Source organism: Ambystoma mexicanum, chromosome 3p (genome assembly GCF_040938575.1).
Source record: "Ambystoma mexicanum isolate Mex_15411 chromosome 3p, UKY_AmexF1_1, whole genome shotgun sequence".
Classification (NCBI taxonomy): domain Eukaryota; kingdom Metazoa; phylum Chordata; class Amphibia; order Caudata; family Ambystomatidae; genus Ambystoma; species Ambystoma mexicanum.
Window position 1 is genome coordinate 3,683,370 of NC_090925.1, and position 16,539 is coordinate 3,699,908.

Genomic DNA, 16,539 nt, shown 5'->3' on the forward strand with positions numbered 1-16,539 from the left:
GGAATTCCCTACCTCCTTCGCTGCAGGCAGATCAACCTTACCTAAACTTCCGCAAGAACCTTATAAGTTGGTTCAAAGACTCTGACAAGTAATGCTTTTGCTTTCACTATTATATCACTATTAGACCTTCCACATTGTAAATAAATTCAGTTAGAGCGTCCCCTAGCAGCTCACTCTACCTGCACGTGACTTATGAGCCCCTCCAAGCCATATCTTGAGCTGCCCATGTATATTCTCTATATGTGGTGTACAGTACATGCTATTCCATTACCCTTTGATTTATCTGTATCTTCAGGATGCATCTTGCTTCTTTTATGAATAAGTCATAGGTATGTGATTGCTCTGATGTGTAACCAAGATGTAAGTTGTCTTATGCAAAGCGCCCTGATACCTAAGAGTCTGGTGTGCAATACATATAATAAAACAAACAAACAGACAAACATATTCGATCTAGGTGTGACACATGCTAACAATCCCATTTCTGTCTAGATGCGACCCAAGGTAACGTTCACAAATTCATCCAGGTAAACTTTCTAGTGATCTTTGAGAGCACTTTATGACAGTCTTAAGGGGTACAGTAAAACTCTGTAAACTTTCAGCGCACTATCTAGAAGTTACACAGTTTTAAGAGGTAAGGTACAACACAGTAATCTTTGAGCGCAGTATCTAGATGTGATATAGTCGTAAGGGTCAGAGACAACTCATTACATTGTCAGCGTTCTGTCTAGTAGTGACACAGCCTTAGAGGTAAAGTCCAAAACTAATCTCCGAGCGGGCTATGTAGATGTAACACAGTGTTTAGAGGCAGAATGTAAGAGTCAATTATTCAGCGTACTGCCTCGAATTGCTATGAATACAATATCTGTACATCCATGAGTATTGTGACACAAGGTGATGGTGATAGGAGAGGTATTTAGTTTCAGAATTACATGCTAATGATAGTATTTAACATGTTATAAGCATATACATTGATCACTGGATAAAGGAACTGAAAGATTACACAGTCCCAGTGGAAGAAAAGGAGGGAAGCAAGAAAAAAGTTGCTGGAGTTACTACCCAGGTAATCTAAGGGTAGAAACACAGTCATTATTAGAGACTGAATTTGGAGAACTAAAATATGTATTGGTATATACTACTTCCAGCGCCAAGGTATAACAGGGTTACAAACCAAATCTCGTTCTAGGTTTAATACACTTATCTCTGTACATGATCACCGTTTGATTTAGTGGAGTTTGGTCCTTGCCTACATTTCCAAAAGTTGCCCGCGTCTTTTTAGACCATGGCTCGGAGGTTTCCTGCATGCCTGGTGCGGCTGATCTGCTGCAGAAAATACTCGGAGTCCCAGGAATGTACATTCTCTGGGTGGTTGAACCCTCCCTTATTAAGGTGCACGGTTGCTCTGACTTGCATAAGGGTTATGCCTGGAGGCCGGCCCGCGCATTGAGCAAGTTCTCTAATGTACCTTTTCCATTTCTGTAGCGATTGATGTAAGACTAGGTCAAGCCTTTGGTCATGTTAATTTGGAGTGCTCCATGCATGAGAATGGTGCCTTGTATGAAACCATTGAGCTCCAGCATGCAGGTGGTCCATGTCCCATAGTGCTGTATAGCCATGCACCGTTAATAATCGTTAATTTATGGCTCCATCATGCGCGGGGCTGCTGCTGTGTGAGTGGCCTGTAAGGTACAAGCCTGATGGCTCACAGAGCTATAGCCTTGCTTGCTGATTACTTTAAACGCTAATTTCATGTCTGTGATATTCTTAAAACTAAAGTGAACTCAATCCCTCTTTTGAACCATCCATACGCTCGGTGAGTCCACTCCACGCTCTCCTCTCACTTTGAGGCAATCCTGATTTAGCTGGTACCCACCACGCATATGCGCTTCACACTATGCAGAGTGGTCAACCTAATTCCATCTAAAATCCGGGGGAATCATGCCGCGTTCACATTGGCGCAGCCCACTTCCATTTGGAAGTGGTTCTAATGGTGAACGTAACCGCGTGGTTGATGCCAGCAACTGTATCGTGGCACCTCTACAGTTGGACTCAGTACATTTAAACCCCTTGACTTAATGAGCATAAGAAATGTGCCGTGTGGTGAGTCCCATCTGATCGACCACCTGAGTGACTTATGCTGTGTTTCAGTTAGCACAGTCCACTTCCGGTGCAAGCTTTCAGCTGATTTTAAACTAGTGCTTAGTGCCAGCAATTGCATTGAGGGATTTCTAAAATGACATGCGTTTATTTACTCACAATTTCCAGAGCCAATGCAGGTATTTTAAATAATTGGGCATAAGTAATCAGGAGCGATTGCAAAGCATGTTTACCTTCTTAGCCGTGCGTCTGTGAATCAGGTCCTATGTCTGCCCTATACCAGGCCCATCACCCTCTGGCTTGCGTAGCTACCAGACCCCCTTGGTGACCCCCGGAGAAGTGCCGATATTTAGGCTGGGGACTTTCTCAAAGTAACTTTAACCTTTAGGGATATATTGCACTGAGGGCTTCAGAAAGCAAAGCACAAGTTGCCCATGATGTCATTTGGAGACCCTGAGATGGTATACACCTGGTAGCTGATAGTTTCCCATCTGTATTGTATGTGTTTTATAGCTACACTTCTGCACCTCTTTTCTATCACCAGAGCAGTCCCATGGACCAGCACGGTATCTTAGCAGACAAGGTAGGCATGAGGAACGTATATATAATATAGAAAATAGTCACTTTCCTGGCCCAACCAAACACATTGAGTATATATGGTGTCCTTCCAACCCACACCCACATCCTTCACCCTAATCACTCCCTCCCGCCCCACCTGGTGCAGCTCCCTGACAATGTGGGAGCTTGCAAGGGTGCCACCGCAATGCCAAAAATGTTCATGGTCGTGCTCAATTATGCCCCTGCAGTTCTTGCAAAGCTTTGTGTACACATCCCATCTGATCTCTACCCTCTCCCCTTTTTCCTCCTCAACCATTAATGGTGGCACTAGGTGGGAGGTCCTCCTGGCATACTTCTCATCCTCTAGGTGCATCATTAAGGTCTATCATAATGGCACTGTCATGGCCCACAATCTTCAACCCAAACCTTTTCTTTTCGACCGGCACCTGCCAGCCATCATCAACTTCCCACCTTCCCCCGCTAATCCTCCTCCCTCGCTCTCTGCAACTGCTTCACCACCTCCGACGGGTGTACCACCCCCATGCGCCCCTCTTTGGAAAACCTTCAAAAGTGGTGACCGGCACACCCTGAATTTTCAATCTGCTGTCAAACATTCCTCTGACATCTGCCTACCGCTTGATCTTGATGTCCTTGCTCTCACCGAGACACGGTTCAATTCCAGCTCAGTCCACTGCTTTTGACTCCCTTCTCCCTGATGGCTACAAGATCCTCTCCAAGCACTCTCCAAGCACTGGCCCAACTGACTTGGTGGTGAAGTATCCCTAGTTTTCTCTGAGTGGGCCCCAATCTCACTCATACCCATCCAGCCTTACTCCTTTGAAAGTCTTGTCTGCAAGCAAGCTTGGCGTCTCTCCGACTCTCTCGAACTCTTGCCACTATCTACAGAGCCCATGGCCCTGTATCTGTCTTCCTCTTGGATTGGGTTGACTTCACTTCTTCTCTTCTTACCTCTACCTCTAAACTCCTCCTCCTTGGAGATTTCAACATCCACCTTGAGTCCACTATTCCCGCCTCATCACTCTTCTGTGATCTCTGTACCTCTTTCTCCCTCTATTCTCTACTGCCATGCCAAAGTGTAACATGTCCGTGATTACTGAAGACCTTTTGGCCCGGAAGTAAACTAAAGGCTGTAACGTAAAGAGAGAGAGTGTGTGTGCATGTGTCTGTGTGTGTGTGTGTGTGTGTGTGTGTGTGTGTATACTACCATCAGCCTCCATTGATCTGTGGCATGCAGGTTATCAAGATGGCAACATGTTCATCTTCACCAGTAGCCAGTGGGGGGGGCTAAAAGCCTAAAGGACCACTTAAGAAAAGCTATTCAGTTTGCTTTGCCAGTTGCAGCAGGCCTCCACCCCACCCCCTCCTCTCCACACGTGTGTTTGTGTTTGGTGGAAGCAAGGGGTGGCATTTCAGTGGAAAGTATGTTGAAAAGCCCAATTCTGGCCCTGGGTGCCTGGTTTTGTTTGTGATGATACATCTGTCAATTTATGACCTTTTAGAAAATATTTGTTAAGATCAGTTTACTCCACCTGCTATACCGCGATAACCATGATATACCGTCATTTGGCAAGAAGGTTATTGTACCATCATAAAACTAATACTGTGAAACCCCTACTCTGGAGTATCTAACAACATGGCTTAACTCTTCAAACCTGCTAGGAACTAGCCAATCCATCTGCAATTTCCACCTCCCCTCTTCCTTTTCAGGCCCTCTGTACTGCACTGGCCACCCATTTCTCCACTAAAACCCAGGACATTTTGACCTCTCTCTCTTCCTCCCCTCCCCCATTGCCCCACTATACCCCTGCGTCTCTTGGCCCCTCCCGCACCCCACCCACTCTCTCCTCCTTCTCACCTATCACAATGGATGAGATCGCTAGAGTAGTCTGCTCTATGAAGGTCTCATCCAAGCAGGTGACCCCTTGTTCTTCCAGAACCATTTAGGACAACATCTCCTCCCTCGCTCCGGCTCTTGCTGACTTCTGTAACCACTCCTTAGCATCTGGCTCTTTCCCTTCTTCTCTCAAGCACTCCCTTGTGCACCCCCTCCTAAAAAAGGCTTCTGCCGACCCCTTCAGCCAGGCGCCCTATCTCTACTACACCCTTCCCAAGGAAACTCCTGGAGAAGTTGGTTATCCCCAACTGACCCAACACATTGAGCTTGCTGGTTAATTACATGACCATCAATCTAGATTCCGAGCACCAAGAGGCACGAAGACCGCTCTCCTGAACACCCGTGAAGAACTGCTTACAAAGCTTAACTCTAACTCTCCTGCTGTTCTCATTCTCCTTGACCTCTCTTCCACCTTTAACACAGTCAACCATTATATCCTCATAAAGTGAGTCCAAGATACACTTGGTATCCCAGACCAGGCACTGGATCGGTTGACCTCTTTCCTTACTGACAGCCCCTCCCTGGTGCTCCTGGGTTCCTTCTCCTCCTCCACCACACTCTCTAATTGTGGTGTTCCCCAGGATTCTATGCTCTCTCCTTGGTTTTTCAACATCTACCTAGCACCTCTTGCTCACCTGATTTCTGCCTACGCTCCTCATTTGCAGTGTTACACTGATGACACACAACTCTTCCTCAAGCTCCCCTCTTCCTCCTCCCCCTCTTCCTCTTCTATCATCCCTGACTGCCTGTCTGCTATTCAGTCTTGGTGCACCTCCAATGATCTCTGCCTTAATGCCAATAAGACTGAGATCCTGCCTATCGGGACACCTGCTCTCCGCCTCCCTCCTGCCCTCTGGCTGCCCTCTATGGGCTCACCTCCCTCACTTTGTACCGAGGCCAGAAATGTCAGGGTCATCTTCGACTCCTCTCTCTCCTGTACTCCTCACACCTTGGACCTTGTCAAGAAAGCCCACTTTCAACTTTACCTCCTTAGAGACATTCTCCCTTTGCTCACCTTCCACCAGAAGCTCAATGTCTCTAGAGCTCGGTCCTCTCCAGGCTAGACTACAGTAACTGCCACTTTCTTTACTCCGTCCTCTTTAACTAATCCAGAATAGACTGCAAGACTTATCCTTGGCCTCAAGCCCTGGGACTGTATCTCTCCAGCCCTAAAGTCTCTCTACTGGCTCCCAGATGCTGCCAGGATCAAATTCAAGACCCTCTGCATCATCGTCAATGCTGTCTGGGGCCGGGGACCACACTATCTGCAACTCTCTCTTACTAAATACTCTCCTTCCAGATCCCTTCCATCTTCTGGCTCCAACTGTCTCCCTTCTATGGAACAGTCTCCCTCTCTCTCTCTCTGTCTTGAACTTGACCACCTCAAATTCTGCAAACAACTTAAGACCTTTCTCTTCTCCGCCTCTTTCCCTCTCCCCCTCCCATGCTAACCATTCCCTCTGTCGCTGAGATTGGCGGCCTTGTCCTACAAGAGTCTAATAGGGTCCTGGCCTCTGCCCAATCTCCCCAGGCACTCCCCTCCATTGCCCGCCAGGCCCTCATCCACTAGTAGGGTGGTTTCGCCTCTGCCCTGCACTTACTTCTTGGGACGGTAGACCTCCCTCTTCCCCTGGGTTGTCTCCGCCCATGCACTTACCTGTTGCCTCCGCAATGGAGCACCTCTGACACTTCCTCCCCTAGAGGACCCTAATGGCACCTACCCTCACCCCACCCCCCTTTTGTGTCTTTTCCTTTCACTGCACTTGCACACTCTGAATATTGCAAGGCTTAATGGGACCGTTCTTTCTTTCTAGTTATTAATTGTTGTCTCCATTGTTTATTCTTCTCCTGGTTCCCTTCCTTTGTGGTGCTTTGTAACACTGTATTGTTGTATAAGCGCCTTATACATTTCCAATAATAAATAAAAAAGAAATCCCGGAGGGTGTGGCTTTTTATACACCTCGTTCAGGGTTCCACAAAGGGCAATTCAGTATCTTTCTGTCATTGTATTGCCGAATGCTTTTGCCGCTATCTCCTATTATTTCACCCAGTCTTGGGTGGGAGAAATCTTTTGGAATGATTCCGTCCACCCACCCGTAGCCGCGGTGATGATGAATGTCCTGGCTATACCAATCCACTGCACAAAAGGAGGAAGAGGAGGTGGACAATGACCTGGCGCAGGCTGATGATGTCATCACTGAGTACACATCAAGGACCAGCATTTGACTTATCACCTACCACGTGGAAAGGGCGCACCAGCAGGGAATCACTCGTAGCATCCTGCATGACCAAGCAGTCATACAACAAGCCCCCCAGGCAGAGGCATAGCCAGGATTGTCTAACAAGCGGGCCTGAAGCTAATGTAGTTGGGCCACTGCAGTGACATTAACATCTGGAAATGCCCACACAGCTCTGCTGAGTGGGCATTGATAGATTTGGGGTGGGCCTTGCCCACTCATGCCCTGCCCTGACTACGCCTCTGCCACCAGACAGACTCCCAAGTCTACTCTGCCTCTGTACTCAGACTCCTGGGAAGGAAACAGAGGTATAACGAAAACCACTGAGTTATGAATTCTACAAGGGTCTCTAATTTGTACACTTGTACCCATGTCCCACAGGTCTTGCATATTCATAGCCGTGACCTCAGTGTTCAGCTAGGGACAATCTCTGCTCGCCCGACCCCATACTGTATATTGAAGATGTCAGGAATCGGCCCGGGAGCCGCAGGGGTCATAGGCGAGCTCTGCCCCCGCAGTCTCACAGTAAACGGGATCAAGATACATTGCTTCAGCGGTCGCTATCCATTAGGTTACCTCGCATTAAAGGTTTAATCCACGGCCACAAGAACCGGTTACAATCTCGTCCTTCAGGGTTTTTGCGTTGGCGGTTACCATGGAGATTAGGGCAGCGACGTCGATCCGCACCACGGCGGCCGCACGTACAGGTCATGTGATCACGATTTTATAAAACTCCAGCCTGCAGTTATCTCGTTGCTTCTGATTTTGAATTTGGAGTCTGCTACGTGCCTGTGAAAATTCTTGTCTTCCTGCTTTTGTACCTTTGTCTTCCTGTCTAGCCCTGTTACCTCTTGTCGGGATTTTCCCCACGCTTTCTGCGTACCCGCTCCTGTCTTCTGTCTAAGCCCACCACGGAAATCCCCGTTCTGCCTCACTGCTAATTGTTACCGGACCGGACCTCGCCCAGGATTGCCTCTGTTTCATGATTTTGCCTTCGGAACTTTTGTTTACTTTCGACTTGGATTGCCTTACGGATTGCCTCTGCCTTTCAACTTGATCAACCTGAACATTATCTCCCGCTGTGGATCCCCCTGACCACTGCTCCTTATTTCTAGACTGCCGGTACACTACTCCTCTCCATCCCCCGGTACGGACTAGAGACTGCCGTGGTACCATTAGGGGCGGAGGTAGGAGCGTCCTCGTTTCGTCGGGGATTGTACTGCCGACCCTTAGGCGTACGCGTGCCGGCGGGAATAGTTCAAAATCCCTGTACCTTGGTGGTCTTACTGGAGCATTGGTTGCCCGTGGAATTCCTATCAACAACCCCATGGTAAGAGTGTCTGTCCTACTTTCATGTTTCTGTTCTTGGTGTCCCTGGTATAAGTATTAAGGATTGTTTTCTCTTATATTTTGTAACAGCTATTTCTGTTCCTTGTGACATCTGCATAAAAGGCTGTTCTATAATCAACTGGTATACTGTCAGACATAAGGGAATCAACTGGTATACTGTCAGACACGAGGGAATCTGCTGCCACGCGCCATCCGGGATCCATTCTTCCAAACAATAGATCCCTGGTGCTGGTACATTGTATATCCAGACACAGGGTTACATTGTAGGGTAGAATTCTTCGTCTACACTACGAGGGCAACGTAAGAAGGCGATCCTGACATAATCAGAAGCCTCATAAACACCCTCATGGACCCAAACGATGCTCTGACCCAGATTATGCAAATGGTTACTGATTTACGGGCGGATATGACTGCAGCTCATGCCGCTACCCAACAGCGCATCAATGAGATACAGGCAGGAATGGTTTCTACCGCCCCTCCTGTAGTCGACCCCATGGTCCCCTCAGGTTCAGGAATGGCTGGGTCTGGACAGGAATCAGGTCCTGTGTTTATGACAGCTCAATTTCCTCTAGCTCAACCAGAAAGGTTCACTGGAGACCCTCGTACTTATCGTACCTTCCTGAATCAGTGTCGGCTGCATTTTTTATGTAGACCTACCTTGTTTCCTGATTCCAAAACCAAGGCGGCTTTTCTCTTGTCTCATCTTGGAGGGACTGCAGCGTCATGGGCTAACCCTTTACTCGAACAGGGTAGTCCATTGTTGTTCGACTGTGATGCGTTGATTGCCGCAATGAGTCGGGTATTTGATACTCGATACAAGACCCAAGCAACGGATATTGAGCTGTTGAAGCTACACCAGGGCGAAACCCCGTTGTTGGCATACTTGGCCCGGTTTAATCAACTTGTGGCTGAAACGGGGTGGCCTGAGAATAAGAAGACCTCTATGTTCTATCATGGATTATCCGACTCCTTAAAAGATACCTTGTCCACGGTACCTATTGTACCTACAAACTTTCCGGAACTCCTAGATATGGTTCTTCAGATTGACGCAAGGAGGGCCGAAAGGAAAGGAGAGAAAAGGACTTCTACACCCTTGGCTATGTTACCTCCAGTTCTTGTTCAGGGGGACCGGAACCAATGCAGATTGGGGCTATCCGGGGTCCTTTAACTCCTGAAGAAAGGGAGACCCGAAAGAAGAACAATCTTTGCTTCTATTGTGGTTCATCTGAACATCTGTTAAAAAACTGCACTAAGAAGCCCAAGCGTCAGGGAAACGCCAAAGCCCGGCAGTAGAGGGAGTCACTCTGCCGAGCTCACCGTTCCTTGACTCCATGACTAAGAGACCTTTCCTTGTTCCTATCCGTTGCGCTCTTGACTCGGACCAAGAATGGTTCATTAATGCGGTGTTGGATTCTGGAGCCACCAGTAATTATGTTGATGAGGCCTTTGCTACGAAACTAGGCATTCCAGTAGTTACCAAGTCCCAACCAGAAATGGTTAATACTGTGGATGGTTCGGTACTGCGTTCTGGCTTAGTTACGAAACAAACGGTGGATTTGGTGCTAACCACCTGCCAAGGTCATGAAGAGACTATTAGTTTCGATCTGATCGCTGCACCACAATATCGACTAATCTTGGGTCTACCTTGGCTGAGGCGTCACAATCCGGTGGTAGATTGGAACTCCGGAGAGCTGGAATTTGTGTCCGACTATTGTGAATCCTCATGTTTTTCATCAAATACCGAGTCTAAGAATCCGTGCCGACCATTGATGCATGGCATTTCTACTATTGGAGCCATTGTTACTACAACATTACCCGAAGAATATGCTGCCTTTGGGGATGTATTTGATGCGAAAGGAGCAGAAAACCTCCCTCCTCATAGGCCATATGATTGTCCTATCGATCTGATTCCTGGGGCCAAAATACCTGTAGGTCGTATTTACTCATTGACGCAAAAGGAGGAAGGCATTCTAAAGGAATATATCGATAAATCCCTGAAAAGTGGATTTATCCGTCACTCACGTTCACCGGCTGCTTCTCCAATGTTTTTTGTACCAAAAAAGGAAGGGGATCTTAGGCCCTGTATAGACTATCGTGCTCTTAACGCCATTACCATCAGAAATCAATATCTGATTCCCCTAATATCAGTCCTTCTTGATCAACTTGGCTCTTCTAAGATCTTCACCAAACTCGACCTACGAGGGGCTTACAATCTAGTCAGAATAAGGGAAGGGGACGAATGGAAAACGGCTTTTAAGACCAAGTATGGTCTTTTTGAATATTGTGTGATGCCCTTTGGGTTGTGTAACGCCCCGGCTACATTTCAACATTTTGTTAACGATATATTCAGAGATATGACTGATCGATTTCTTGTTCTGTATCTTGATGATATTCTCATATATTCAGACTCTTATGAAAACCATGTACAACATGTTAGTCAAGTTTTACAACGCTTAAGGGAGCATTCCCTATATGCTAAACGAGAAAAATGCATATTCCATGTGAAATCTGTGGAATTCCTTGGGTATGATATAACAGACCAGGGAATACAGATGAGTAGAAACAAGGTAAAAGCAGTTCTGGATTGGCCGGTTCCAAAAGATCTAAAAACGTTACAATCGTTCTTGGGTTTTGCCAATTTTTACCGGCGCTTTGTCCGATCATTCTCCGAAATCGTCGCTCCATTGACGTCCTTGACTAGCAACAAGAAGGTTTTCGCTTGGAATCAAAACGCCCAAGACGCGTTTGAATCTCTCAAGTTAGCTTTCACTACGGCCCCAGTGCTCCAGCATCCTAATCCACTTCAGCAGTATGTGGTCGAGGTGGATGCTTCTGATACGGCAGTAGGAGCCGTTCTATCACAAGCGTGTCGTGACTCTACGGCCTTACATCCTGTTGCTTATCACTCCAGGAAACTCTCCGTTCATGAACGGAATTATACTATCACTGAGCGAGAACTCTTGGCCGTAAAAGACGCGTTCACTGTCTGGAGGCATCATTTGCTTGGTACCCAGCTTCCTGTCCAGGTGTACACTGATCATTGCAATCTAGTTGCCATTCGCTCTGTGAAATGTACCACGGCCAGACTAGCCCGTTGGCATGAGTTCTTTTCGGCTTTTAATTTCACGATTACTTATCGCCCGGGTTCTTGTAACACCAAGGCAGACGCCCTATCACGTATTCCGGGAATCGATGTATCAAAACCGATTCCTACTCCAGTATTACTCCCTAGTCAGGTGGTTTGTGGTTGTACGGTTGATCCTACTTTAAGAGCTCTCCTGGAGAACTGGGTTAAGCAACATCCACTGGTCATTAGGGATGAGAATATCAGCGTCATGAATATGCTACCCTATCTTCATGAAAAACTGTATCTCCCCACCGACACAACTCGTTCCATGGCTTTGAATTGGTGCCATGATTCTAAATTTTCTGCTCATCCGGGAATTAGAAAAACCATGGAATTACTAGAGAGATGGGCATGGTGGCCCACCATGAGGTCTGACACTGCCCAGTACATCAAGACCTGCGCTGTCTGTGCTCAGGGCAAATCATCTCACGCAAAACCCATGGGGTTATTGCAGCCTTTGCCCGTTCCCAGGTTACCATGGACTATGATATCTATGGACTTCATTGTAGAGTTGCCTCCAATCAATGGCCAAAATACCATCTGGGTTGTTGTCGATTATTTGACAAAGTCTGCCTTGTTTATACCCTGTTCGGGATTGCCTTCTGCCCCAGCCTTAGCTGACTTGTTCATTACCCATGTGTTTCGGCGTTTTGGTCTTCCTAGTATCATTGTCACGGATCGGGGGTCGCAATTTACTTCACGTTTCTGGAGGGCTATCACTACGTCTTTGGGCATAGAAGGCAGGTATTCCAGCGCTTATCACCCTCAGACTGACGGGCAAACGGAGAGAACCAATGCAACTTTAGAACAATACCTCCGTTGTCTTCTGCTCCATTATCAGGGTTCTTGGACATCTTGTTTGGCCATGGCCGAATTCGCATATAACAATTCTTTGCATACTGCCACAGGGGTTACTCCGTTTTTTGCTCTTTATGGACATCATCCACGTACCTTGCCATTGCCTTTGTCTACTGGATCCAGTAACCCGGCTGCTAATTCCTGTGTCCGATCGCTTGCGGTTCTGCATACCCGAGTGAGACAACATCTGTTGGAGGCTCAAAGGCTTAGCAAACAACGTGCGGATGTTCATCGATCGGCCTCTCCAGCTTACTCCCCAGGTATGCAGGTCTGGTTATCCACACGGAATTTGCGCTTACCTGGTCGCAGTTCTCTCATGCCTCGGTTCTCAGGCCCTTTCATGGTATCTGGAGTAATAAACCCAGTGGCTGTCCGTTTACAGCTTCCCCCCACTTGGAAGATCCATCCTGTCTTCCACGTTTCGCTCCTGAAACCTGTTCAAGGGGGCTCAAGGTTACTAGCCCCGAAACGTCCTCTGCCTGCTATTGGTTCAGACGAGTACGAGGTTCAGCAGATTATGGACTCCAAGGTTCGTCGAGGTGTCCGTCTCTTCCTTATCGATTGGAAGGGTTATGGTCCGGAAGATCGGACTTGGGAACCTTTGGAGAATATACACGCTCCGGCCTGTTTGCAGGATTTTTGGGATGCCCGTAGAAGGAGGCGTTCTTTGAGGTGGGGTACTGTCAGGAATCGGCCCGGGAGCCGCAGGGGTCATAGGCGAGCTCTGCCCCCGCAGTCTCACAGTAAACGGGATCAAGATACATTGCTTCAGCGGTCGCTATCCATTAGGTTACCTTGCATTAAAGGTTTAATCCACGGCCACAAGAACCAGTTACAATCTCGTCCTTCAGGGTTTTTGCGTTGGCGGTTACCATGGAGATTAGGGCAGCGACGTCGATCCGCACCACGACGGCCGCACGTACAGGTCATGTGATCACGATTTTATAAAACTCCAGCCTGCAGTTATCTCGTTGCTTCTGATTTTGAATTTGGAGTCTGCTACGTGCCTGTGAAAATTCTTGTCTTCCTGCTTTTGTACCTTTGTCTTCCTGTCTAGCCCTGTTACCTCTTGTCGGGATTTTCCCCACGCTTTCTGCGTACCCACTCCTGTCTTCTGTCTAAGCCCACCACGGAAATCCCCGTTCTGCCTCACTGCTAATTGTTACCGGACCGGACCTCGCCCAGGATTGCCTCTGTTTCATGATTTTGCCTTCAGAACTTTTGTTTACTTTCGACTTGGATTGCCTTACGGATTGCCTCTGCCTTTCAACTTGATCAACCTGAACATTATCTCCCGCTGTGGATCCCCCTGACCAGTGCTCCTTATTTCTAGACTGCCGGTACACTACTCCTCTCCATCCCCCGGTACGGACTAGAGACTGCCGTGGTACCATTAGGGGCGGAGGTAGGAGCGTCCTCATTTCGTCGGGGATTGTACTGCCGACCCTTAGGCGTACGCGTGCCGGCGGGAATAGTTCAAAATCCCTGTACCTTGGCGGTCTTACTGGAGCATTGGTTGCCCGTGGAATTCCTATCAACAACCCCATGGTAAGAGTGTCTGTCCTACTTTCATGTTTCTGTTCTTGGTGTCCCTGGTATAAGTATTAAGGATTGTTTTCTCTTATATTTTGTAACAGCTATTTCTGTTCCTTGTGACATCTGCATAAAAGGCTGTTCTATAATCAACTGGTATACTGTCAGACATAAGGGAATCAACGGGTATACTGTCAGACACGAGGGAATCTGCTGCCACGCGCCATCCGGGATCCATTCTTCCAAACAATAGATCCCTGGTGCTGGTACATTGTATATCCAGACACAGGGTTACATTGTAGGGTAGAATTCTTCGTCTACACTACGAGGGCAACGTAAGAAGGCGATCCTGACAGAAGACTATACGGGCCTGACAACCATGTTCTGCCATTCATGTCTTTCAATGGTCAACGCATGCTTCAAAGAGACAAGACGGACACAGTGAATTGGCTGCGTCTCACCTCATGTGACTCCAGCCCAGGTCAGGCAGGTAGGGCAGCTTCTTCACCTGGATGATGCTGTCATACAGACTGGGCTGTAGGCTCTGGGCCACCATATTGGCCAGGATGACAGCCACCATCATTGGCAAGATGTGGGAGATCTGGCCAGTTAGCTCGAAGCAGATGACTGCGGTGGAGACTGTGTGGGTCACTGCCCCAGTCAGCGCAGCTGCCCCTGGAAGGAGAAATGGAAACACAAGACATCAGATGAAGCCAAGGGAACACAAAGTACTTGCACAAGACAGAAGAGTGGGTGCATTGTGGCAGGGCACAATGATGGGGGTGGGTGGGTCGGGTTAGAAAGGAAGAGAAGAGAGCAACAAACTCACCAATGACCGCGTACCCTCCTGGCAAGATTTTGTAAACAATGTCATCGAAAAGGATGCCGTTGGGGAAGAGGGTGGCCATGATCTCTCCAATGGTGCGTCCAAAGGCAGCCCCTGTAACCAAGCACACCGGGACTTGATCAGACCAGGACCTGCCGGGAACATCCAACCACACATAGAGACGATTCATTTCACAGGGTGCGCTACGGAAACATTTCCACTTAGCCTCCCATTGACTCACTCCACGCACTGATTATCAATTACTTTCGTTTTTTCACACTCATTGAATTCCCTCACTCAGTACTAAGACAATCACTGAAATACCCTCTCAATCTCCCACCCACCAAATCACGCAGTCATTAACCGACTCACATTAGGGCCTGATTTGGGGACTCTTCAATGATCCACATATACCTATTTCTTTGATGTATGGCATTCTCCCTTTTTATATGTACGGTTTCCCCTCTATATGGCCCTCTGCGATGTGGCCCTCAGGTGAGTCAGAGGCAGTTCAAGGGGAGACTGACAGGCTGCCTTCTCCCTTTTCTTTGCAGTCCCAGGATTGCACTGGTTGGTTCCCAGGAACAGAGGTATGAGAACATGGATTCCTCCCATCGACCCGTACATTAGGGTTTGGGAAGCCGAGGGAGGACAGATGTGGATTTGTCAAGTTATGCTGGAAGGTCCTCTGGAGCTACACTTGTCACACAATTATTGTGAGCAAGCGCCTGGTATCCAAAAACGTCTCCCTCAAGAATCCGTGTTCTGCCTAAAGCTGAATCTGAATGTCCCTTTGCCAACTCTGGACATATTGTGAAGATGTGGCTCCAGACTTCCTACATAGTGTTCGACTAATTTATCTCTTTATATGACAGTATTATTTACAATCCATCAATATCGTGGCTGCCATACAATGACTTTGAGGTTCAAGCATTCTACCCAGAAGACCACATTGATTTGCTTGGCGATAAGCACAATGTCTTCTGTTGGCAAGGATAACATCCAAGCCCGCTGGGGTCTGAAAACCCATTGCAAGCTTATGGGGGCTATCTGAGCGAAAAACAATGCTTAACTAGCGCCCTTCTTGAATGGCTAGGCATCAGTGGGTCTGGGGAAACCGGTGCTTTGGAAACATCTGAACAGCAGAAACCAGACAACACCAGTGTGTATGGTCAACCACTGAGACTACTAGGCCCTGATTAAACCAATGCACTTGGAGACATCTAAACAGTAATAACACTGGTGCCCCAGTTGAAAGGCTAAGCAACATAGAGCTTGAGGAAACCATTGTCTATGAGTAACATCAATAACAGCAGAGGGTCAGATGAAACCAGAGATTGCGAGGAACATTGAAATAGCAGAGGACCTGATGAAACCAGTGATCGCGAGAAACATCGAAATAGCAGAGTGTCTGATGAAACCAGGCAACATGAGGAACATCGAAATAGCAAAGGGCCTGATTAAACCAACCAGAGATCACGAGGGACATCGAAATAGCGGAGGGCCTGAAGAAACCAGTGATCAAGAGGAACATCAAAATAGCAGAGGGTCAGATGAAAGCAGAGATCACAAGGAACATCAAAACATCAGAGGGTGAGATGAAACCAGAGATCACCAGGAACATCGAAATAGCAGAGGGTCAGATGAAACCAGAGATCACCAGGAACATCGAAATAGCAGAGGGTCTGAAGAAACCAGTGATCACAAGGAACATCGAGATAGCAGAGTGTCAGATGAAACCAGAAATCACGAGAACATCAAAACATCAGAGGGCCAGATGAAACCAGAGATCACGAGGAACATCGAAATAGCAGAGGGTCAGATGAAACCAGAGATCACGAGGAACATCGAAATAGCAGAGGGTCAGATGAAACCAGAGATCACGAGGAACATCAAAACATTAGAGATGATGAAACCAGTGATTACGAGGAACATCGAAATAGCAGAGGGTCAGATGAAACCAGAATCACGAGGAACATCGAAATAGCAGAGGGTCAGATGAAACCAGTGATCATGAGGAACATCCAAATAGCTGAGGGTC

At 47.6% G+C, this 16,539-nt stretch overlaps 1 protein-coding gene across 1 annotated transcript in view; it reads right to left on the bottom strand.

The window, feature by feature from the left end:
- The window catches only part of CLCN1 (chloride voltage-gated channel 1), a 1,282,884-nt gene that overhangs the window by 461,981 nt on the left and 804,364 nt on the right, over positions 1-16,539 (bottom strand). Inside the window, exons 14-15 of the mRNA XM_069650302.1 lie at positions 14,502-14,612; positions 14,134-14,347 (exon numbers count right to left, since the gene is read on the bottom strand). Of these exons, the coding sequence (XP_069506403.1) occupies positions 14,134-14,347; positions 14,502-14,612 (325 nt within the window). The remainder of the gene's footprint in view (positions 1-14,133; positions 14,348-14,501; positions 14,613-16,539) is intronic.